Here is a 25992-nt window from a genome sequence, read left to right as displayed (position 1 = left end):
TAGTTGAGGTAATGACTGGTGAAACACAGTTTAATATAGACACAAGGGAGCTTGGGGCAAACAATCCATAATGAAGTTAAGATGTGCTGCCTGCCTCTGGCATTGGTACAGTAGGCTGCATAACATCACATACTGCCCGCCTTTCATACTGTTGTCAACCATCAAAAGCATTAATTGTCACAACAAGCCATTATTGGGCTGCATCAGAGTCCCAGCTAATTGTTAGGGGTTGTATAACTCATCGAGTCCTGAGTGTTCTGGGTAGAGGCAGTAGTTTCTGCTCCACTTCCCTCCAGCCCAGCCTGAAATGTATGAAACTAGATCTACATTCATATTACATAACCTGGCATGCGCTCTCTCAGGGCATCTTCCCATCACTAAAAACTATATTTACAAGTAAGACAATTACATACCACAGTGCTAGTGAAGCTGCAGCATTCTACTCATAAATGTAATTTGATTGAGTCATTGTAATGCAGCTGCACTCATCTCATGCAATGCTTGGAGATAATATTGTATCTAAATAGAAAATGAATCACCTGAAAAGGTCCTATTAGTGCAATCTGTAGTTAATGCCAGATTGCCTAGTGTAACTGAATAAACATAATGCATCATGTACTCCGTCAACACAGATCACTGTTGTTTACAGATACAATTGTCCATTGATATTAAAAGTCAAACAGCAAAATAACAGTATGCTTTTAATTGAAATCAATAGTTTATCTTTCACATGTGCATGTACAAATGTATATCAGTAATACAATGACATATAATTAACAGAAAGATTTGCTTCTTTTTCACAAAAAAACATTTCTTTTGTTTATAAGGCAACATGGGTGGTTGAATAAATAGTATTTCTTTCTTCATAAAATCAGAAGGTCAAATGTATGTACAATAATAAGTTACCAAATATGACATCACACTTCATTGAATACATTTCATCAGTAAATGTACAGTAAATGGTGTACAAAATAAAGTCAACCAGATTTGGTCTACAAAGTGCTGTGGCAACAATAGAAACATGTAGACAATAAAAATCTCTCTGTTGGTAAACATGGTTTGTCTCTTTGGTGAGTTTGAATAAATGTTTTTGTTGTTGATTTTATTTCTGTATGAAAATATTTCACAACTGTTAAGTAAAGTGGCAGATGTTGTGATACTGGACACAGAAACACAGGCTAATGTTAAAAAATATTTACACATAAGTCGCTTTGGATGATCAACAATGAATGTAGCGGCTAACATCTGTTCAGTTGGACCAGCAAAACAGCAAAAGATGTCTGCTGTGATGTAACAAAAGTTTACAAAATATATATGAAATGTACAATTCATAACAAGGAGTTGTGAAATATATTATCTTCTTCACAACACAACACATTTGATCATTTTTTATCATAAAAAAGAAATACAGCATATTTCCTTCTTTTTTTTATATATCCACAACACTATCAAATAATTGTAAATAGATATAGAAATGAATATACACAAACTAAAATTAAATAAGATTAATCACTAAAGAAATAATTTGACAGGTTGGTATATGCTTATTTTGCTTTCTTGCAAAGAAGATTGATACCACTTTCATATCTGTCAGTTAAATATGGGACTGGACCCAGCAGATGGTTAGTTTAGCTTAGCATAATGACTGGAAACAGGTGGAAACAGCTAGCCGAGCTACTCAACTGAAGTTGAGAGAGATTATATGCCAGACTCTGTCAGAGAAAACTGTATACAGCGACAGAGACGGGGCCCAAATTCATTCCTATAAAAGTGGTGTATGATGCATAAAAAGCCACTTCCTGCTGTAAAGAAAAACCCAGATGAAAAGGTACTGCACACACTCTATGGGCCTCATGCACCCATGAAGCATTCTCAGGAGAGACTTCTGCCATCCAAGATCACTAACTTCCAGTTTAGCCATCCCAGCTAACTTGAATGAGGATTAAACAGTTCAAACATGTGGCTCTTATAGACTTTTAAAATATGATCAATATGAATGGATCAAATTGTAATAATGAAACGAGTCATTTCATAGGGGTCAAAAAAATGATCTGCTAATTTACAGATGTTTCTTTTACAATGTTAGTCTATGGGAAAAAGGACTTTGAGCCCAATAACATAATTTGACATTGTAATTGCACCGTTTGGCTGCTATGTCAAATTGGCTTCATAGCCCAAAGCTCTTCCTGGGTGTTTGGGGTGGGAAGAGTGACTTCCTGGAGTGAGGTTGCTGGGCAACCAATAGAGATTACTTCAAACAGAACCCAACTAGATGTTTTCCCATTCCCAACCTTTATGCTGGCTGATATGAGAGTAGTACCGATCACCTCAACTGACTCTTGACAAGATAGCAACTAAAGCACATTTCCCCAACATGTCAAACTATCCCTCTGACATTCTTTATCGTACCTCCTGACAAACCAAAATACTCTTGGTATTTAGCGAATTTAGAGATACACAAAAGAACATGTGCATCAAAACTTAAGCTTGCAACATAATTCATACTTTTCCATTGCTCATAATTCTTTTTCAAACTGATCATTATCTGTCCCCTCATTTGTCCTCCAGCAGAGTAGAACAGTATTTTGGAGTCACTGCAAATAGATAGTTGGTTATTATTTCATGAACAGCCGGAGCAGATGTAAGTGCTGGTGTTAGAAGAAAGCAGTATGTTGACCTGGCCAGGGCAAGCGTTCAGGGAAGCAATTGGTGCTCACTTCATCAAGCTCATCTTCTCTTGAACCAGCAGCTTAGTTGTGACACTGATTACGAGAAAGCCACAAGGATTTCATAAAGCCAAAAGACTTTAAGCTGCTTCGACTGTGCCTGCATGATAAATCCATGTGTGGCACTTAGCTTGCATATACATTACATAAAGGCCTGTTCCAAACTCCATAAGATAACATACAATCTGATCTTCAGAGAAGCGCTTCAATTTGGGTATGTTCATCCATCAGCCTTGAGCTGTTCAAACACATTACATGTTAAATTGCTCTTTATGTTCACTCCCTCCTTCTTTATGGAGAAAAAAAAATCCAACAAAAGGGAAGCAAAATATGTGATGGAAACAAAAAGCTGAGCCAAAGCCTTTAGGGGAAGATTAGTTTGTGAACACGTATTTTAACAATGTTTTACAACTGTAAACAGACTGAAATATCATCATTGTATAAAAGAACACTTCAAGAAGAATCCAGACACTCAGATTACTTGGAGGAAACAATTGAAGGCTTCATTAGAATGGCTTATTTGTATAAAATAGTCAGCTCACATTGACCAAAACATATCACAGCATGCTGTGATTGTCCTTTGGTGAGTGCCAATTGTTCACTTTAATTATTTTTATTTCCCTTTCCACAAGAGAGAATGCCTTTTATACCGTACAGTTTTTGATATTTAATTCAGCTGAGCCCACTTCTTCCCCACAGCCTTTTTCCTAGCTGTCAAAAGAAGCTGTCGATGCCAAAGAGCACAGCTTAACTCAAAGACTGTTTCTGCATTTTGATATTCATTGTACTCAAGGTACATTTTTAATTTTGAATGCATCATGGTCAGTGTGTCTAATTAAAATGCAAGTATTCTTTGTTCCGCTTCCACTTAGTAAAAATGGAGCAGCATGCCTACAAGTGTGTGAGCTGCTGATGTATAATGCTACAAATCCTGTAGGATTATTTTGCTCCTCTAATTACCACTAAGCTGTTAGATGATAGCGATAAGAACATTTTAAGATCACACGATAGGACTTTTGTCGATATTTTGATGTGACAGTTTGCTGATGCCATTTAAATGTCTTTAAATACTCCAAACTCCAGAAAAATCATCCCCCGGGTCCTCATGTACAGGATATCATGTCCATTCACTCGTTTAGACACTAATTGTTCTCAACAGGCAAAAGAAATTCTCCCCCAGATTCTTCCAGTGCACTGTTTCTTTGTTAGCAGAATCTAGGATATCAGTGTCTTCTGTGAATTAAATTCATTGTTTGTACTGGAAAAAAAGATTAAGTCTGATCCCTTAGTGTAGCGGAGATTATGCGCTGGTCTCTCCCCCCTCCACCCCCCGTCACACAGCTGTGGTCTGTTTGATGCTGTGGAAGCTGACCCTGGTTGGAGACGTTGGGATGGACATGGCTCGAGCTACTCGCACTCGGAGGGCGTGGTTGTCCTGCCAGCGGTGCCACCGTTTCCTCACTGCAGAACGTACCTGAAATGTTCAAGATAAATAAAGCAATTATTTCTGTAGTTCTATTTTCATATAAAACTAATGTGTACATGCAGAGAAGAAGAAATGCCACAACTTGAAACTGTTAAAGGAATATACTGCACATTTAGTTTAGTTTAGCATAAAAACTGGAAGCACCTCTAACTAATTCACACGTGTGTTAACTGTTAGTCTGGTTAGTTTTTTGTACTGATTAAAGATAACAATATACACAGTTATTTAGTGAGCTTTAATGATGCTGTCAGCTAGTAGTTTCACACTTTCAAATCAGTGAAGGGTCCACAGAAGGAAGGATTACTACAAACATGAAAACTGCCTGCATATATATGCACAGTGAACACAAAATTAAAAATGTCCTTTAAAAAAGTCAAACCTTTCCATTATTGCCGACTACAGCTGACTCAAATTATTTGAGGGCCAGGAGAGAGATTTAAGTGTCTGAGGGACAAATGTGTAGTTTTTGTAGTGGCATTAATGACTTTCAAACAGCTGGAATTCCACTAATCTGCTTTTATTTCAATTAGACTAGAGGCACTGAATTCAATTAAAATAATGTATTATATTTAAGGACCATCATCAAAATGCTACAATTTCACAGGTGATTTTATTTTTAATGATAGCTACCTGATCCTTCCCCTGGTTGAACGTAGTAAAACAATAACTAGGAGGGGGGTTAGGGGAAAAAAAGGCTAAACTAATCAAGGAAAGCCATCAGGGGTTTTATTGAGATCATACATCAAGAAACACGTTGACAATTTGATTAAATTCATAAATTGCAAAGCTCCAGTGACTCACCTCTCCATTCAGAAAGCAGTAAAACACTGACACAAAGAACCCCTGCAGAATAAGACAGTACTATTAGAAGTAGTTAATGCAGCTCAATTAGACATCACAGAATTCAAATTTCGCAGTCATGACAAGAAAAGGGGGAAAAAAAGTTTAATTTATGGGGCAAATATTGTAATGTCCAATGTAATTATTGACAGTAAAGAAACCCTACTTCTCCTCCCATTCAGTCTTATATTTAAACAAAGAAGATAAAAAGGAGGGAAAAAAAGGAAATGGCCACAGAGCAGATCATGCCCACATGACCCTGTTAGTCCTGACAGCTGAGAGTCCTGAACACAAGGCAGAAGGGCCATGTTGTGTATAACTATAGGCAGGATGCTACCTCAGATCATCTTCCCACAAGAAGGCTCATAACCTGAAAAGTCATCCTTAAAGAAGTGCTACATCCCCCCTGATGAGACACATTATGAAATCAGTATGATTCACATTGTGAGCTCTGAAAACAGCGTGAGCTTCTTTTTTTTTAGCGTTAGCCCACGTCACACTGCATCATTATCTTTATTCTCACCTGAAAAGACTGTAAAAAGGAGTTGAAATAGATGAAAACAATTTGTGAGATGTCATCCTCTCCCGGATTCACAAAGAACAGCATGTAGGTGATGCCCAGCAGAGGTAGTAAGACCAGTGTTGCTTTCACTGCTTTTCTGTGAAGACAGGAACAGTATATCAGGAGCCTCATTTATAAATTAACTATAATTATAATATAATAAGAACTTGGATTTCTGCCGAGTTGACTCTGGGAAATGTATGATCCTGCCTCAATGGACTGAGACATAACTAATTAAACACCCAGCTTTGCTTTTCACAATACAAGCACGTTATTAGAGTGATGAAGCCTTGTTTGTATTAGGGGTACCACTTTATATAAGACACTATACCTTGCGCTCACTTAAACTCACAATTTGCTTATCTAGACAACTTCTTTTTGTTGATGACAGAGATGTTTACAGAAATCAGTCCAAATTCATTTCTATGAATACAAAAACTGTCTCTCATGGGCTTAGATTATTGAAACACAAGAAATCAAGCGTTACCTAGATGTTCAAGGAAACTGTCATTTAAGCATTTGCAGTATCTACCATATACTGTAGGACTGTAATGTGGAAGTGTTTTGAGAAACTTTGACTGATTTAACTGTTACCCCTTTCTGACAAAATAAAAAAGACTTATTCACTTGCTTGAAATAAGACTGTTTGACTGAATCACATACAATGAATACGTTTAAGGTGTTATGTGATTTAGTTTTAAATTTGAGCAACAGCAATTGCAATTAAAGGCAATACTTACCCTGAGAGTGGCACAGTAAAAGCCATTAGAACTATAATAGAGCTTTACTTATACAGTATTTGGAAGTCCTTTGATCCCTTAATATCTTCTGAGGGCATCAAGTGTTCTGATTTGTATGAAATTAAGTCAGAATTCAAACGTTGACACTAATTGTCAAAACTTTCATAACTGGCTAATTAATTTTTTCATAGCCACTGAACACCCCATGTTGTCTTTGGAACAAAAGATAAAAACTAAAAAGAGTCTCATTTTCAACACTGTACACAATCTTACACAAAATCAACTCACCTGTACTGTATCGTTTCAGATGTGGTAGAAGCTCTCAGTTTGGTCATAAGAATTCTTACGATATTGAAGAGGAAAACAAAGTTTATCTACAAGAAGACACAAAAAAATAATTAGTTTTGAACTGCAGGTGCTAATGGCCTACACTGAAAAACACTGCAAGCTATTTTCTGTTGCGACCAGACTCTGCCCATTAAATGCTGAGTAGGAGGAGCAGAGGGCAACATGAGTCAAATCCATCTCCTTTCTAAACAAGACAGTATTGCAGGAGCTGGGCAAATCAGAGCTGGTCAGTGCATTACAACATGGTAACAGCTTGTATATAACCATTAGCGGATACATTCTGACATCATATATAAAATTTCTTATTTAAAGTATTCTTGTGTGAAAGGCATGAGGAAGATTGATGTTGCATGGGAATGACTTTCATTATAAAACCATTTCATTCTTCACCTATAACTAGGTATAAGTGATTCATCTTAGTGTAAAATGAGTTTTATTGTATGTATGAATGATTGGTTTCAACAAATAATGTGAAAATAATGATGATGAATGTACAGTGCAACACATTTCTGCGTTGTTGTTCACCAGAAGCACAAGAATAACTGGTCCCTGGTAAATGTAGTCAACATATTTTCCGGGTTCTTTCCCAAACCAACATCTGTTGAAATGAGAAAATAAACAAATTAATAACATCTCATTGACAAAAAACATATGGACTTGTAGTTTTGTTGAATACCTACTGTTCATTTTCATAATACAACTTTCCAATAGCCCAGGCTATTATTATAGGACATGGAATACCTGAAAAGGAAAGAAAAAATGATCCATGTTATTCAGTGTGTTTGCAGATAAAATATAAAACATTTATAAGGGGGCATATACAATGTTGAAAAAAAGCTTCTACTGCAAATGAGTGTGATAATCCACAGGCTTTTAGATGCCACAGCTTTTAGACGGCAGTGGAGGCAGCAGGACTGAACGATGAAGGCACAAATCACAGAATGTACTTTTTTTTTTTTTTTTACTCAGAACCATGTTCTCCGTTTCACAAGACAGATTTAAGAACTCATGCTGCTCATTTTGAAACCTTTGTGCTGCAAGGTCAAAATGGAGAAAAATAACAAGACTACAAGCTCCAGCTACAGAGCAGAAACTTGAAGAAAGGAGAAATATGTTCCTGTTTTCTCTTCTCAAAGAGCAACATTATCCATTACAGTAATAATATTTTTTTCATCAAATTTTAATCAAAACATATTTTTCTTAAAGAAGCATGTTCCTATATTCCCACTTTAAACTGTATTTCCAATTTAACCTTTTTAGACTACACCTCCATCTAATATATTTTTCTACAATCCTTTTTTTGTTCTCATGTACATGTTTCTGAGCTTATGCCTATTTTATAGACTGTTCTGCTTTTTGCTGCTTAAGATAGGAGTAAGAAGAAAACCAATTGGACTATTTAACTTCTACCACAAAGCAGTGTGGACTGCAGTTCAAGGAAAATAAGTAGTTGATTCTTAGCTTTTAACCCTGCCATGAGCCGACAAGCTATTTGAACAAACATCCTCTAGCTAAATAGTGTTAGATGGTGCACTCGCCAGATGTGTTAAAAAAACACAAACACAGAAAGCAGGTCTGATATGGTTTGGTTACATTTTGGAACAAGTCACACAAAGTATATCAGCTGTTTGTAAAGGTTAAATGATCAGTGAAATGACCTTTAATGGAGCTCAAGACATATTCTGCACCAGGTCTAAACCTATTTTGATCCCAGCTAAAAGCAGGTCTCCAGTGGAAGACAGATTTAATCTGCCCCACTTCTATCATATAATAATGAATTCTAATTAACAATCTCTGAAGACTAATAATGAGACATAATGAGATCTATTCTCTCTACTGGCTCATGGTTTCCACCATTCTGCAGTTGTAGAAATAAAAGAACAAGAGACATTCTGATTACTCATCATACTTACGCCTGTTTAAATGTATTAATATTATATATAATGTAAACTATAGCTACCTGTTTCTATTTCAGTATGACTTTAATCAGGTCATTACAGGGGTAGTTATATCTGCACAAATATTTGCACATATGCCCTAAGGTATTGTAATGTAGTGTATATAATGTATTTCTTATTCTGTTTCCGTTGTTTAATTTTAAATGGCTCTTTTTCCTTTCTCCTCTTTCCTCCTACTGTACCTTTTCCTTATGCTGCTCTAATATGTGTAAGTCTTATATTTTGCAAGTTGTGTTTACTGAAAATATATCCTACAGGGTATGTCACCACACAGATTGGTTTAAAACAAAAATCAAGTGTCATGTACACGGCAGGAGTATTTTCGTGAATTTGAAGTGTTAATGACATTCTTCATGGAGGAAGTTGTGCAGATAATCGCATCATCATGAGACAAAATGTCAGTTGCTTAACATTTGAATCACATTAGTTTATCAAAATTAGACTGATATGTGTGATATCTCCCTTTGGTTATTTCTATTTTAAAGCCAATATTGGCTTCCCAATCATGTCATTACCAATAATATGTCATCTGCTTATTTGCTGTTTAGCTCTATTGAGTCACTTTACAATGACCTAGATGCAGTAAAGTATCTGTTTCTATTTCTTCCTGCAAGAACACACATTGTCCATTACATAAAAGAAAGACGGAAATGTCAGACTATCTGAGGGAAGCATACAAGCGTGTTTCCATGCGCATTTTTCTGCCTCGGGATGAAATACTCTGACACTGGTATTGGGACTGTCCAACTCAAAATATGCTTCTCCTAATAGTTGAAGTCAAGGTGAGCATAGATAATTCATATGGTCATGACAGGGCATCTGCTACATGTTCCAGACTCATTGTATCGCTGGAAGTCAAGCACAAAGAAATGACATTTTCCACACATCACTGCAGCTCTGTTCTATTATGAAATCAGATCACTGGCTTAAGTCTGAAGCACTGAAGGGTCTCCATCCACTTCACCTCAAGTATCTCTGTTCAAGCGATTGTTAAATTTATCATATTCAATTATGATCCAAATGCCTCAAGAATTTTGTTTGCAAAAGTTAAGCAAAATTCTGAATCAAAGTACATTTACAATAAAACTAATTCTGAAATGCATCATTGTGGCCAAATATCAACACTTTTACAGCTATACTGTGTATAAACATAATTTACTGTATGTCAAATTAACATTATAAACTTAACTTAATTAATTCAGAACATTAACACACTAACAATTTAGTATAATATTTAAGGAGATAGTTTTTTCAACTAGTGTTTCCAAAGTCAAAAATGATCATGCCAACATGACAACACAGTTATCAGTCAAATGCAAAAGATGAAACACCATCTGTTGATCAAGTTCATGTGTTATGATCAAAAGCAGGAGGGGTCTAGAGCAGTTATTAAATGTACCTTGAGGTGAAATTGTTTCATCAGCTCTCTATAATCAATGCATTGTAAGTCACAAAATATATGGTTAAACTGCAGTCTAAATTAGCCTGGTTCCAATATTTTCATATTTAAATACATGATGCAATTTGCTGTTCTCATTTTACCTTTGATAGGTTTGTGAATGTCTCAAACTATGAAAACTGAGCAGCGTCGCTAACGTGTTGCCAACATGAACATACTTACACCAACCGATGAAAAGGAAGACCCACTTTCTGAGCTTATCGGTTGAATAAGTCATTACAATGGCCGTGTGAAGGTAACATCCTTCAACAAACATCCAGAAAAAGTTTGTAACCACAAAGTAGTTGTATATTGTTGTAATTAATCGACACCAAGGCTGAAAAGAAAAAGATTAAAAGTCACAAGGCAGAAACAAAAAATGCTTTCCTATGTATAAAACAGCTTATAATTGAGTTAACAAAGAAATGAACAGAATTACATGCTACATGTGTGCTGCATACACTGTGACAAATCAATTCTGTTACCTCATTGCTCTCGTGGATATTGTGGTCAATCAACTGAAGCAAAAACCACATAACATTCCTCAGTATGAAGGTGGTGATCAAATTCCAGTGGATGATGTTTCGAAGACATCGTATGCTCCTGCACAACAAGCCCATGGAAAATAAATGTTTTAAATGATGATTTTATTATTACAGTAAAGCATATTCAAAGGGAGATTCAAGATCAGAAATTAAAAATGCTAGACCTGTGTTGTCTATGAAAGTGTTTTCATTTATGTAATACATTTCTTTCTCAACTTGTTTATTAAAATAAGATGCAAGAATTCATATTGTAAAACTAGAAAGCATAGATGAGGTGGGTCACCATTCATTAAAACAGCTGACCCCAGCTTTGTTTTGACTGTGACTTCCCCTGAGAAAAAAGTGCTTTATTACTATGTCATCACAGATTATGAAAACTGGTGTGGGCATGAATTTTGAGCAATTCAACAGCATCAGTCATTTAGATTAAGACGCTGCTCTAGAAAATATCCCATCCTGTCAACATGTGAAATATACAGATACTTAATCTCAGCAACAAATATTGACTATTTTGCTCTTTAATCTAAATAAATCAATCTTTGTCTTCAAGCCCACATCGATCAAACCCTATTGTACAACACAGCTGAGCCTGTTTAGTATCTGTTCTGTTCTGTCATTGTAGATAAAGGTGCCTGTCAGACAGGGGAATCAGGGGATGAAAAGAGGTACGACTACTTAGAAGAATGAAATTATGAAACACACATTATAAGTATTTGTAGCCTATGTGAGTGCTGAGCTGCAGGAATCTAATCATTTGACATAAGCGAGTTAATGAAAAGCAGACCGATGATATCACATGAATTTTCATGACTGTCTTCATTGAGGTTGCATGCATACAGGACACATTTAAATGGGCACTATTTCTGTACTTGCCTTAAGCATAAGAAGAGAATGAAGGCCACGACTAGAGCTCCCACAGAGATACAGTGGCCTAGGTAGTTGATGATCAGCGCTACTTTATAATGCATTGGATATTTTCTCTGGAAAGACAACACATGAATTACTTCTTAAATGTTACTGTAAAATAATAGACGAAAGAGAGCGGGTCAGGTATACATCAATATCAACAGTGAATTATCTATTGATGCTTTTTTTGTTACTTTTGAGATATAACTAAAGTGAGAGAAAGCAAATGTCATTGACACACTTCAGATGTGTTGGTTTAAAATTGTCTGAGAAAATAGAGCAAGACCCAAAAATACACACAATCACGAGACATGATGCGAGGTAATCAGGCCAAAACTCATTACACACAATACATCAGTCTTACAGTTTGCCCTTAGGCTTTGCTTATAGAGACACACACATGAATGTATATCCATATTTGTTAAGCCATCTAGAAACAAATGTTTAAAAGCGTTTATGTGCTCTATGTACCAAAAGTACATGCAGTTCAATAAGTACTATGCAATCAGAAAACACATTTAGTTTGCCATATCTGATTGGCTTTCCCTCTGTGCCATTAGTGTAATGATGAGAAACTGTGATTAGCATTTATCTAAGATTGTTAACAGATTGCATAAAGAATGATGAACATAGCAGGACTGCGTCACCAGACTAACCTTCTCCTCCAAAATGGGTTCACAATTGGAATAATTGCTCCTCAACGCCCACGTCCCATTATCCATGCATTCCCTGTAAGCACTCCCTGCAAGAAAAGAGTTGCATTATTGCCACCACTGACAATCATTTAGAAATACATGTTGATTTCTACTGAGGAATAGTTTTCAAGATTTGTACATCCATTCAAATCTGACGTCTGTATTCAATGTCGGACACTGCACTGAGTTGCAATGGTGCTGGTGCAAGCCGTTTATTTGCTGTGTCAAGGTTATAGTGAAGTGTTTGCCAAGTAGGTTAGCTGAGACATCTTTGTCATTTCCTTAGAGCTCAGTTCAAAGTGTAGTACTACTATCTGTCTGACTCCTACACAGAATACCAATTCAGCAACACCAATTCTTATTCATGGTGGGGAAATGCAAAGCCTCTTACTCAGTCAGTTTATTTGCATATCTGTTAAAAACCCCCTTTCCATAATCAACTTTGAAGTGAATTTTTCATTTTGCAGTCTCTTCACCCCGCATTCAGCAGGACCTTTATCTCTAGAACACTGAAAAATTTAGAGTTGGGGTGGAAACAGAGTAGCTGTAAATGTGAAAAGGTTATTTTCTACTATTCTATTATGACAAACCACTTCAAGTGTTAATTCTAACCACTCTGGTGCCAAGATACACATCATTTATTTTTTTTATTTTGTTCTACTGTGCATGAAAACTCTGATCAATTATTATTTTGATGCTGTCCGAAGCAACAGCGTGTCTGATATACAATGTTTTCAAAAGGCACCACAATAATAGTTTCAGTACATATTTCTTTTATTATTAACTAGATGATATTTTCACAGGTCGAGGTCCCCAGTGCATTCAGTATCAAACAAGTACTTCAGCTCACCTTATCATCAGTTTACATCTAAATAATTAAACTATTAAACATTATTTCTTAATCATGTGCTTAACTGACTCTATTTCCTGTGAGTTAATTAATCCTGAGGCCACCCTAAAACAGATAAATGAGAAAATATGTTTATCTCAATATTCAAAAAGTTGCATAATAGAATTATTCCGCCTCAGGAATTAGCAGTTTAGATAAATCTCACACAAGTGCAGATTGTAATGCTCACATTAACTCATCCTGACTCACAGATTCTTATAAACAACAAAACAATATGGTACAAAGTGGGGGTAACCATCCACCTCAGAAATGCCTACAGCATCTCTTGAAGCAGCAGCAGCAGCAGCAGCAGCAGCAGCAGTAGAGACTTATCCTTTGCCTTCGAATTAATCTTATATAATGTGACATTTGTATTTGGAGAGCAGAGAGCAGAAAACTGCTTGCGGCAGCTTGAAACAGAGTAGAAGGTAAAGCAGAAAAAGATTCATGAAAATAGACTGATATGCTTTCATTTGACTTTTATAGCATTTTGACCAGACGATGCTTTGTGCCATGTTCATGAAGGGAAATCCCAGGTCTCAGTCGTTTGAGTATTGAGCATGAAATATGAGCATGAAAGCACAGCAGTGAATCAAAGTCAGTTAAATGGCTAAAGCAATTGAATGAGTGGAACAAATATCCCATGAGACTCAATAAAAAAGTCAATGGCAGTAGATTTAAAACATACTGTCCTTGTTTGTTTGTCTTTGCGAGAAAAAAACTGCCTCAACATGTTCATTGATCAGTTGCCATGTGGCATTTACAGACTTCTTGTGCAGTCTAGGCAACCGTGATAGGAAAGCTAATGTCTTACGCATGGTTTGAACATGAACTAACTCAAACTGGACATTTAGGACTGCAGATTCTGCTTATACTATCAGTGTCAACTTTTAGCATTCAGAATATTACTTTTTTACTGCATAATCAAAGCACATTACATACGTTTGCAGTCATTATGTAATTGACTCTGGTGTATGCTGACAAGAATGTTATACATTGTAATGCATTCCAATATATTAGGCAGAGTGATGTTGATTCAACTCTATATGGTTGTATTTTTAAAGTTGTGTTGCCTATGTTGTTGTACTTTAGTACATACAATATTATTTTATATAACACAATTTAATATAAAAACTAAACCTCAACTTCAAAAAATTCTTCTTTGACGCAATAATGCACATTATTAAAGGGATGATTCACATGTTTTTCCTTGTACCGTATACAGTAGTATACATGTAAACGTTGGTGCCACTTTTCTAATAGAGACTATAAATTAAGGATTCATTTATTGTTATAATTTTACAACACAAGGTTGTATCATGAAATGTTGTTTGAAGTCACTTTATGCTAAATAAAGTGAAAATATATAAATGGATTTAATAAATAATAAGTCATGAAAATAACAATTTTATATTGGAGTGTGTAGGATGAATTGAGGAGTCTCACAGCCTGAGGAAAGAAGCTGCTCTGTAGTCTGGTGGTATGACAGCAGATATGTCTGTATCTCTTTCCAGACAGCAGCAGGCTGAACAGGCTGTGGCCGGGTCGGGTATTGTCATCTTTTGGGCCCTGTGCATTCATCTCACCTCACCAATATCACTGATGCTTGGTAGATGAGTACCAATGATGTTGTGAGTGGTTTAATCACCCGCTGCAGAGCTTTTCTGTCTTGGGCTGTGCATATCCCATGTTTTCTGTCAGGATGCTTTCTATTGCTCCTCTGTAAAAGTTAGCAAGAACTTGTGATGGAAATTTTGCAGTCTTAGGTTTCCTTGCGAAATACAGTCACACACTCTGTGATGCTGATTTCCAGGAATGTAAAACTGTTCTCACATGCTCCACCTCAGTTCAACTGATATATACAGGGGTGTGTGTTTTTCCCTCCTTTTTTTCTAAAATCAAATATCAGCTCTTTGATTGTGTTGATACTGAGCAATAGGTTGCTCTCTGTGCACCATGCTGCAAGATTGTTGATTTTCCAACAACAAAGTTCTCTCCATGTCAGGGGTTGCAGTCATGGATGTACAGCGTGGATAAGAGGGAGCTGACTACACAACCCTGGGGAGCTCAGCTGGTGAACACTAGAAGGTGTGACCACTAATCTGAACTCTCTGGGGTTTTTTTGTGAGGAAGTCCAATACCAGTTGTAGTGTGGTACTCAAGCCCAGAGTGCTAAGTTTTCCAATCACGCTGAGTTGAAATCAGCAAACAACATTCTGAAGTAAACATAGCACAAACAGTATGGAAATAATGCTGCACCTGGGTTTTGCGGAACACCAGCTTGAAGTTGCCCTATCACATGGGCCCTATCCAGATCAGTCAAACATGGCAGGCTGATTTTTGGAGCAACTGACCTGCTCACAGTTGCCTGATCGGTGCCTGATTGGTGCCTGATTGGTACCTGATTGGCAGTGCCTGGGGGTACCAGAAGCTCAAAACAAGAGTCAATAGCAACAGCAAAATTAGCTGTGTGGCATTGGCAGAGAAGATATGCCAATTTTTTCATTGGCGCAATCCACATACTCAGCTCTGCTGCTCATCCCACAAATGTATGTTTCTTACAAATGTGGCACCATTTAAAAGGAAAATAAACAGGCTTTCCAAACAATATAAGATTTATTGCCAAGAAGCATTGTTACAACAGAGAAATACTCTACCAAACATAAATGTCCTTACTTTTTGTTTACGTTTAGTTGTCATTTTCAGTGGAGGACAGTGGAGATGGCATCCTTTGTGGATCTGTGGGTTCTGTATCCAACCGGATGAGGGTCCAGGCTGGCTGGGGTACTAAGGCATATGGCATGTATAAGCTGTAACTAATATAAGATATAATATGAAATATGATATATTTGTATGTTTGCTGTTCAACACTTTGCTATAGTGGTTTAATTTCTGTTCTTTTTTTACTGGTAGCATGTTGTTTTACTGGTTTGGTTTGGTCTTTGTTTTGAGTGACTAATTGAAATGCATCAGCACTAATCAGTTTCATCAGTAACACCTGCACAATTATTTAATTAATATGGTTTGTCTACACTGAAGAAGGTATCTATGCTGAAACATCTGTCTTTGTGCTAAGCTATGTAATTTAATAAAGAGAGATGCAATAAAAAGAGAAAATGTGAAGTGTGTGAAAGCTTCTTTGACTTTTGAATATTTCCCTTGTGGAGTGCACCTGACAAGTACCTAGAGCGCAGTTGTTTTGAAAATGTGATATAACTAATAGCTTCATCAAGTCAAATACATCAAGTGAATACATCAATTACTAATGCTTAATAACCAGTCAGAAGCCATTCATGAGAACAACTTCATGGGTTGCCAGGTTGTGAAAAGTCTCCATACTGTAGCATGGCACTTCCTTTGTTTTCTTACAGTAGTTTTAAAATCAAGAAGTGGACATTTTGACACCTGATATTATACAATATCAGTTGATATTATAAAATCCCAAACAGGCACACTCTTGCCAACAAAGTACATTCATGGTCTTCAAAAATGAACCAGCAGACAGTGTGAATAATTCAAGGTTAAAAATTCACTTAGCTTTCTATCTGATCACACTTTCAGTCAAGTGGAATCGAAATGATTAAAGAAGACAAAACATTTCACTGACTAACATCAAACATTTGGTTTAGGTTATTGCATTTCCAATTTTAATTTTTGTTATCTTTGCAGGCACTTTCAAGCTAACCTTCACTCACCTCAAATGTTCTGCTGTTGTCTTTTGAGTTTGTCAGTAGGGACAGTTTTACTTCTTACTCTTGGAGCATGGAAAGAAGCACTATCTCGTCAAGGTGTGATTACTGGAATCCTTTCTCTGTTTAAACACTGTAATTGCTGCTGCACTTTAAATATTTCAGTGTGGCATCATGCTGTCTATATGCATGGCTAATTTTCAAAGGGAACTATAACAACATTTACAAATTACAAAATGCACCAGGGAATGCAGTGCAAGTGCTGTGTTTTTCAATTAAGACACATAAAAGTACATGCATTTTGGATTTTTTAATTAATTAAAACATTTGCTGAACAACACGTTGTTCCTGTCAGACAGGTACTTTCCTTACAGTAACTGCCGCTTTTACATCACATGTGCATTTACCTTTAATTAAGCAACGGTATGTCACTTCTCCATCCCAATTTGAGTGTTATGTCAAACCACACAACGGGTCATTTGGGCAGAATGGCAATCATTTTGGCTCATTGTGACTTTAACAAATTTGAGCTGAGTCAGTATAAAACTCTCAACAGGACACCGGTTGACATGCATGCCATCAACTACTAAAATTTAATTGGTAAATCTGTAATATCAACACCACAGCCAGAGTTGATGTTATTTGCCCATTTAAGTTCAGTAAACAAAAGCATTAAAGCTAAGATTGATCAATATTGCTGCACCTTTAACTTGTCCGAGCTATTAATACTCTAGCAGCACAAGGTGCTTTCCATATAAAGTTCTCAGTCTCTTCAGGCAAATATCACACTGTGCTTGTGAAACAAGCAGTGAGGATGCAGAAATAAAGGAAGGGGAGCAGGTTGTGAGGTTTGTCCCTGAGAGCTATTCCACTGACGCAAGACTAATTCAAGGCACTGGTGCAGGAAAAAAACATTTCTGACTAACCATCTGTGCATTACGCATGGGAAGTCATTTAACTCTGACTTTTCTTTATAGCGCATTACATTCACATAGTTAACATAAAATAACTAAATGAGTCAGTATCTCTCTGTTGAAGATTGCAGATAAGGTTGCCATATGAATGTGTTAACAGTGATGTGAGCTACCCAACACTAACCACTCTCCATTGGTGTGAAGATTTATCAGAAGATGAAAGAAATGTGGTGTTCTCACTGCCAAGACTGCCCACCTCCTCCGCCACCTTGCCAACTTTCATTGCTTTCTTGGATGCACAAATATGCAAACAATATGATTGCTCAAGGAGTGAGAATATTGGAAGCTTTTTTGTTGAAAAAATAACAAGGAAAGGATCTTTGAATTACATACATTTGGGCTGGATTGGTTGTTCATGGGTGACTACAATTGGAGGTAGAAAATAAAATATGCTCAGTTATTACTTGTGATGAATGTAATTGTAATAAAGTAGTAGATCTAATCTGGATGAAACACTAAACAGTCTTCATTGCAGCTAAGCTTGACTTGTTTCTTTCAGCTGATTGTTGCTGTGCTATGAACCGGGGGACCTGCAACAATGCTGAACATTACAGTACAACATTTTTCACTTAAAGGCTGTGTAAGCCAGCCTTTCTTTTTTCAAAGTTCATTTTATTGGTATTTTCCATTATACAAAATATAGATACATGTAGACACATATACTGTCTGTTATTATCAACTCACCCTCCCACCCCCACATCCTCTCATCCAATGGCACATAAATCACAGAAAGAGAAAAAATAAATAAATAGTTAGGCATCATAAGAGACAGTTGTTTCCAGACATATCCTAAATATCCTAAAACACTGTATTGCACTTGACCAGTATATGTATGTACAGCAACAACTTACTCATTTAAAAGAAATGAAAAGCCCTCAATACATACAATTTTTTTCTAATATCAGCATTGGCATCACAAGATCCACTAGAGTAAATTAAGGTGGCCTTTTTGCCTTCAAATTACACTAAATAAGTTGCTGAGGCCAATGAGGCAAATGCAATTATACTCCTTAGATGACGAAAGGCACTTCTCCATTTGGACTATCCCAAAGATGGCAGTAAGGGGCTTTTAGTGCTTTGTTGCATATTGATGATAACATTACAAAACTGAGGACCAGACGTCTTCAAAAAAATGAGGACCATGTATGTCTCTGGGTTTGGTTGCTCTGTGCTGTTGTTTGCCATCCGTCTCTTCAGATTTGTGTGGATGTTGGTACATGACATGACTGCTATGCCTCCTCAAAGCACCAAATAGCAAATTACCCTATTCCGGTTGTTTTATGAAATAGCAAAACTGGAGCCTTGTATTTGCATGTGTATCACATTGTAGTGAAGATGAAAGGCTATATCTCAACACTGAAAGATCAAAACTGCTCATGTGAAGCATACACCTGAGCCAGTTGTATCTAAGTAATAGTTTCCTCTAACTAAAAAAACAAGAAATCTCTGTCTGTCTGTCTGTCTGTCTGTCTGTCTGTCTGTCTGTCCTTTGAATATCTCAAGAATTGTTCATCTGATCAATTTCACAGGTGGGTGTATTGCTGGGGAGCCAAGGAAGTGTAGTGTTTAGTGTTGTTTGGATAAGCGGTTCTCAAGAAATACATGAAAATACCTCCAATAAACAATGTTGATTTGACTCATCTTCTGCCCATGAAGTTAACAAGCTGGAATATGGACAGCGACACTCTGCCATTGTATCCCACATTGTGGTCATTCAAAATTGTAATCTCCCAATAGTTTGCATATGAGGCATTTATGGTGCATTGGTAAATTGTAGTGTCTATTAATAGAAAGTATGTGAGGCATTTATGAAACATTGGTAAATTCTACTGTCAACCAATAGTCGGCATGAGAGCCGTTTGGGGGACTGACACTATTCTTTCTAGGTATTGAGAAATTGTCCTTTTCAAAACAGGCACTTTTTGAACAGGCACTGCATTAGATGTAAGTAAGACACTTGTTCAATATCCTAGATAAATGAGTTAAACTATCTCTGTCACTGACAGAGAGCAAGGGCTGCTGGACAAGGGCTACAGTTTTTTATGGGGTACCACATCTTTGATATTTGTCTGGATGGTTCTTATCATTTTTGGGCCTGCATCTCATCTTCAAGTCAGCGACTGTCCCTGCCCTTTTTGTCTTAGACAGAAAAGTGTCCTTTTCAAAGGGCATGTAAAAACTTTTTTTCTTTCCCTCACATGTTTCCTGTATTTATCATCTGACAGGAAAAGGACTACCCTGAATGAACCTAGAAGACAGACTTATGTGGAATTAAGTTGCATAAGAAAGCAGGAATTAAATGTGGAATTAAGTTGCATAAGAAAGAAGGGAGAAGACTTTCCCTCTATGTAATATTTCATGTAAAACACAAGCTGTTCTGTATCTTGAGAGAAACTATCACAAGCCTCAAGTTTCCAAAAAGCATTATTTATAACCCAGATGACCTGTTGTTTAGATCATAACATATCACCAGTGACTCTAATCTGTCAACACTAACCTGCCATCATCACTGCATTAAAATGCATCTGCTCCAAGGCCCTTGATTGACCCAAGTTTGATCAAATGCAACATGGCAGCTAAACCACTTGTGAAAAAATAATACTGTTGCGTCCTTGTCACATTCACTTTGTTATACATTTTGTCAGAGGTGCTGATCCCTTTCAGAGAAAAACAAAGTCCCTTGCTCTCCCTGGAATTATTAGCCCATGTTCCCAAAAAATGACTGGATTATCTGATATAAGTCTCAGGATGGTTTATTCTATCACAATATTCAATTCAATTATAATCTATCACATGACATACGTCTATCACAAAATATTTAAGCTCATCCCATCAGACTTGAGCTTTCTGACACTAGGGATATTACTCTGATCTTAAGATATAAGCACTAAGTGCTGAGTTTAATCAGTAATTACTATGTCATTGCTTTAATATGCTTATTGGAAAAAGCCTATTAACTTGTATCCTGTCCTGTCTCATTGCATACATTGTTTTCTTTTTTTGTTTTTTTTATGGTTTTTGTTTTCTGGGGGGGGGGGTTTAGCCAAGGATTATTTATGCATCTTGTGAAGTCCATTGAATTGCTCCAGGAAATTAAAGCTGTTGCACTGTTGCATATGAAATAAATTACAATATTTAAGTTCAGAAATCAAATAGACATGGAAAAACTGTACAGAATTGCTTTTTTGTCATCTGTTTCTTCTGTGAAATCTTTTACACGATCTCATGTCTAAAAAGGGAACAGACAAAGGGGGAGGAATAGCTCTAAAGAAAGGAGTTCAAGCTTTTTCTGTGTCAAACACATTTCTGGTTTGTGCAGAAACGTTGACTTTTTTCCGCTGACAAAATTAGTCACCTATAAAGATGTAGTTGAAAATACATCTTGGGAACATAACTAATGTGGGTGTAGATTTTAGTTTGATACCAATAACACTCATTATCATTTATAAGAAAGCCAACAAGATTGAAGGTAGAATTGTGCACAGGGCCCAGGGACCACCCAGAATAGAAATCCCACTGCTGCTTTATTGTTTTCTCGCAGTGACTGTAAGCCTTCGTGTCACATTCTTTCTCTTTAAGCTGACAATTGAGATGGCAGTTGGAGATGTGGCTGCAAAAATGCTGCACTGGAGAGACATTTCTCAAAGTGACTGCACCATGGTGCACCATCATGGACCACCTTACCAAACAATATGTGGTAAACCTACACTGATCCAATCAACAAAAGGCATATGAGGTCTGTCTGAAAGCTTTGGCTGCTTGCCCTGATCAAGGACTCCAGTCACATGTAGTACAGTGGCCTACTTTGATGTCTTTATCCAACATCCATGTTTCACAAAGAATGCAGGAACACCTTCCTTTCCAATTTAGGAATAAACAAATAACAACAACAAACAAAAAACACATTTATATTCCAAATAAAAAATAAGCTTTACCAGACCACACTGTAACCTCCAGGGGTATAAAAGTACATGTTTTTGAATGGGATTCACCTCGAGGATGAAGCAAATGTGCAGCTGTAAAGTTGAGAAACAGCTTACTTAAATTTCTCCCAGTGGCACTTTCAGCTCCCTTGATCATGGCTACATAGAAAAAAACACATAATTTAGCAAGAGGCGAAGAAACCAAAGGGACAATTAGCTTTTAATGTTTAACCCTTGCATTAAACATCTGTCTCTCAGTCAGGGATTGTCAAGTCATGAATAAACTGATTATGCAGAACCAGTGAAACTACAAGGAAAAACAATCTAACAACATGTAACAAAAGCTCAATCACAGCCACATTGTTGCCATGTTGTTATCATTCTTTCATAGTCACAAGAGTTCTCAATAGCAAATTTTATGAAATTAAGACACCTGCAAAGTTACACATTTAGACAGCTTTCTTTTTTAACAGCTGCAAGCTTTTTGTAGTATTGTCTCTGTATTCAAATGTGAAACAACAGATATAACTAGAGACAATTAAGGAAAACTACTTTTCAATTATCTAGAGTAATGACAACCCAGAATTTGTAATCCCCAGATATGGACTCATTAGGGTCACTTAACAATCATTGAAAATGGAGCCAAATGGTGAAAAAAATCATCCAAGCATGGAATATGTTAACAGCTTCATTACAGACCAGGGATTACATGCATCAGTGGTAAAGTACTGAAGCGATGCTCTCATGAGCTAAGCATGCAATTATTAGTGATGATCCACAAGTAGATCTAACATATATTAGCATACAAATGAATGTCATGAATGTGCATTTTCAGTGGCTGAATGTACATTTCAGAGACACACAAGTATGCAGAGGGAAAGACCAACCTCATCAATTTGACCTCAACAGTCATTTTGTAGCCTAAGTGTGTCTTACCAAACTCTCTAACTTTCAGTCAACCTTTCCTCCAACATGAATGACATGAGTATAAATAGGCATTGTTGTCATTTTTACTTCTTGTCAATGGGTTAAAATGCATTCTGAAATTCAACCGTCTGTCATTTAAAGGACAGGAAAGGACAGGGAACTCTACCAAACTGGAAGAATCTTGCTTAGAGTGGCAAGATAGAAAACTTGAAACATATAGCAAGGCCCTTTGTAATTCCAGAGCAGTCTGTTACTCACCATTAAAAGAAACAGAAACAGAAACAATCCTCGGTTCCTTTTCAGCACTTTGACAGTCCCCATTGATCCATGTATTCCTGTAGCTCTTACAAGTAATAACTATAATGACAAAGTCTAACTATAGAGACAAAATTCATCTCCTTCTGCCATCAAAATGCACTGATTTATCCCCAAACACAGGGACCTTAGAAACAGACAGAAAACCTGATATATATTAAGACTGTTTTTCCCCAATCACCTTTCTAAACTAACTTGAACAACTGTTTTAATCTAAAGCATCAACCACCGTCATTTAGACCTCATCCCAAGTGCTACCCCTGAATAGCAACTTAATCATTCTGCCTTTATTTACAGTACTATATACCACTGTCCTTTAAATGGCTGTAATTTGTAAAAAGTCAACTCTTGACTCGAACATTTAATTGGCATTAAAGGAACTGTATTATGCAGGTTTAAATCCTATTTGCCAGATCTATTTCAGTTTTTACACAATTATCCCCCATGCGTGCTAAAATTAGACACAGAGTTCAACAAAGTTTTGCATTTTAACCAATACTGTTCAACGTATATATCATTTTTAAAGTAATATTATTAGGAAACACTCCATAAATTTTCATTGCTATCCAGATGATAGACAACCTGCAATTTTCTTCTACTAAACTCAGACATTTAAGTTTGCTCTAAACAGCTAAGAAACAGATTATAAAATGGTATAGCTTCTCTGGGTGGCATTACCCTGGCCCCCAGGGTTGTTTTAGGGCCAAATTCAAAGACACCCTGAAATAGGATGACAGCAGACAGCCAGATGTTCCTGAACACAGTTTACATCCGAGTTTGATCTTGCTTCTGAGGATATTTTATGTCTAAATTCCCCCTGAGAAGGGAGGGAGGGGGGTGCTATGATTGGCAATGAGATGGTTCATTAAATTTCATAATGAACTAATGGGAAGGAACAAGATGTACATACAGTATGTGACATAAGTTTTAATGTGTTTCTAGCTTTTGCCTTATGGCAAGGTTTTTTCTAGCCATCAGAGACATCCTTGAAATAAATATTCTCTTTGGTAAAACATCAATGAACATGAAATTAACATGTTTTTTGCATTTTGCACAATTGACTGCAATCACTGATTATTTTATATTTAATTCATGAATTTTGAAAACTTTTTAAATATCAGAAGATTGGGAAAATCATGAAAGATTCATATATGAGATTCTGGAAGTTTTTTTTGTTTAAAAATGATTAAAGCAATGAATTATAACAATTGCTACAGATTAATTTCTCTTGATTGACTAATTGATTGAACCCTATCAATGTCCACTTGATCCAAATACAGATCCAAATCATTTGGATGGTTAAACAAACATTATACAGGTTTGGATACAAATAGCTTCACTGCACATGTCTTATAAGCATCAAACTGTGAGCTCTTGCAGTGAAAGGGAGTTTGAGAAACTGTCATTCCATCCTATTTTTTTAGCGGGAAACACTGGGATCCATCTTTAAAAGCATTGTGCCTCGAGTGATGACCACTGAAGCAGACAGGCCAACAGACCCTTAGGAAGAGTTACTGGATAATCTTTTACTCACAGCTGTGTCTCTTAATCTGTTCTCATGCCCTCATGACACATTAGTAATTACTCCAATTGTACGTTATAAATTCAAATGTTTTCCTGGATGTTTGCTGTAAAACTCTCACACCTCACAGCTGCACTGAAACCAGTTGGTGAGAGAAAATGAGCAAAAGGGTTTGTGCTACAAGTCTCTGGCCCTGAGGGAAAACAGCACAGCAAACATGTAAGATAGCGTGTCTGGATAGTGAGAACATGTTATCCCACATTACACAATTAAAAGCATGCATATGTTGTCAGATTCTTTAAGCAAGTCATTTATGGCAGGTCACTGCTTGAAGAAAAAACACTTTTCAGTCTGACTGTTACTGTTAAAATCAAACAATTGATTTGTATTGGTCCTGTGTACTTTGTATATCTATTTTGCTAAGAAAGGCTGCAGCCAATCATCTTGAAATCTTTAATATGACTTTAAACCTTAGGGGAGTTTCTGCTGCATGTGAGCGTCAATGAGCAATATGAAAAAGATAAATATCGTAGTGTTGCTCAATAACACCAAGACTACTATTCCCTCAACAGGTGCTCTTAACAAACAAGCTGCTCCGTCCTCTGTGTTTTGATGTGTGAAAACACAAAGGATAGTAGGGGTGTAAGGGATGTAAGAAACAGCATACCCACCGATCAAGACCACTATATTACTGACATGAATGTAATTTTTTGGAGACAGGATTGATTATTCAGCATCATGTGGTGAAACTTTTTTTGCAGGGAAACCATCAAAGATGTTTTGGCTGTTTTGTGTCTGCTCAGTGCCCCTCTCTTCTAATTGGCTGATTGTTTTCTGATTGATGCACACCCATTCCAACCAGTAGGGATTTTAGCCTTGCGTAGCAAAGGAAAAACCAGGGCTCTGGATAAAACTCGCTGGTAGATCGTGACGGCCACTGTTGAGGATGATACTTTGCAAGGCTGTGCAATGACAATATTGCTTCCTGACAAATTTGCTTTCTGACAGCCAACAACTGTGCAGCTGTTCCTCCACTGTCTGTCTCACTTCTGCTCTGCTCTGTGTGTGTGTGGAGAGGCAGCCCCATCACTGGTGACACACAGAGAACAGAGGAGAGGAGAGAAACAAACACAACCATAAAGGACAGCAAAACGCATTAGAGACTCTCACTCTCTGCTAAAATGAAAAAGTTCACATACTTTAGGTAAATAATATAAATAAGGGGGCTCTACCCAGGCAAACACTGACAGGCTGTGTGCATTTCTCTATGGACTGAGTGTTTTCATACTTTCACAGTATTTTTATAGCATTTTTATATAGCATTGCTTTATAATAATAATAAAAATAAAAATAGAAATGTCCCTTTCAACAATGTGGGACCTTTTTGCACAAGCTAATCCCTAAAAATAGGACCTTTCTCCACTATTTGGATGAGTATTGCATGGATCCGGCTTAAAAATGTATGTCCAGCTCTTGCTCTGTAGTGTAGTATAGATGCTGAGCCAGTCC

The 25992-nt window shown here is 36.8% G+C and overlaps 1 protein-coding gene across 1 annotated transcript in view; it reads right to left on the bottom strand.

Moving 5' to 3' along the window:
* Positions 1 to 3556: 3556 nt before the first annotated feature.
* The window catches only part of LOC128368944 (corticotropin-releasing factor receptor 2), a 28848-nt gene continuing 6412 nt past the window's right edge, over positions 3557 to 25992 (bottom strand). Inside the window, exons 3-12 of the mRNA XM_053329874.1 lie at positions 12206 to 12291; positions 11517 to 11623; positions 10584 to 10701; positions 10282 to 10435; positions 7383 to 7443; positions 7228 to 7300; positions 6643 to 6728; positions 5576 to 5711; positions 5014 to 5055; positions 3557 to 4200 (exon numbers count right to left, since the gene is read on the bottom strand). Of these exons, the coding sequence (XP_053185849.1) occupies positions 4060 to 4200; positions 5014 to 5055; positions 5576 to 5711; positions 6643 to 6728; positions 7228 to 7300; positions 7383 to 7443; positions 10282 to 10435; positions 10584 to 10701; positions 11517 to 11623; positions 12206 to 12291 (1004 nt within the window). The 3' untranslated portion in view covers positions 3557 to 4059. The remainder of the gene's footprint in view (positions 4201 to 5013; positions 5056 to 5575; positions 5712 to 6642; positions 6729 to 7227; positions 7301 to 7382; positions 7444 to 10281; positions 10436 to 10583; positions 10702 to 11516; positions 11624 to 12205; positions 12292 to 25992) is intronic.

This window comes from Scomber japonicus, chromosome 12 (genome assembly GCF_027409825.1).
Source record: "Scomber japonicus isolate fScoJap1 chromosome 12, fScoJap1.pri, whole genome shotgun sequence".
Classification (NCBI taxonomy): Eukaryota; Metazoa; Chordata; class Actinopteri; order Scombriformes; family Scombridae; genus Scomber; species Scomber japonicus.
The sequence above is the reverse complement of the archived record's forward strand: the minus strand, read 5'-3'. Positions and strand labels throughout refer to the sequence as shown.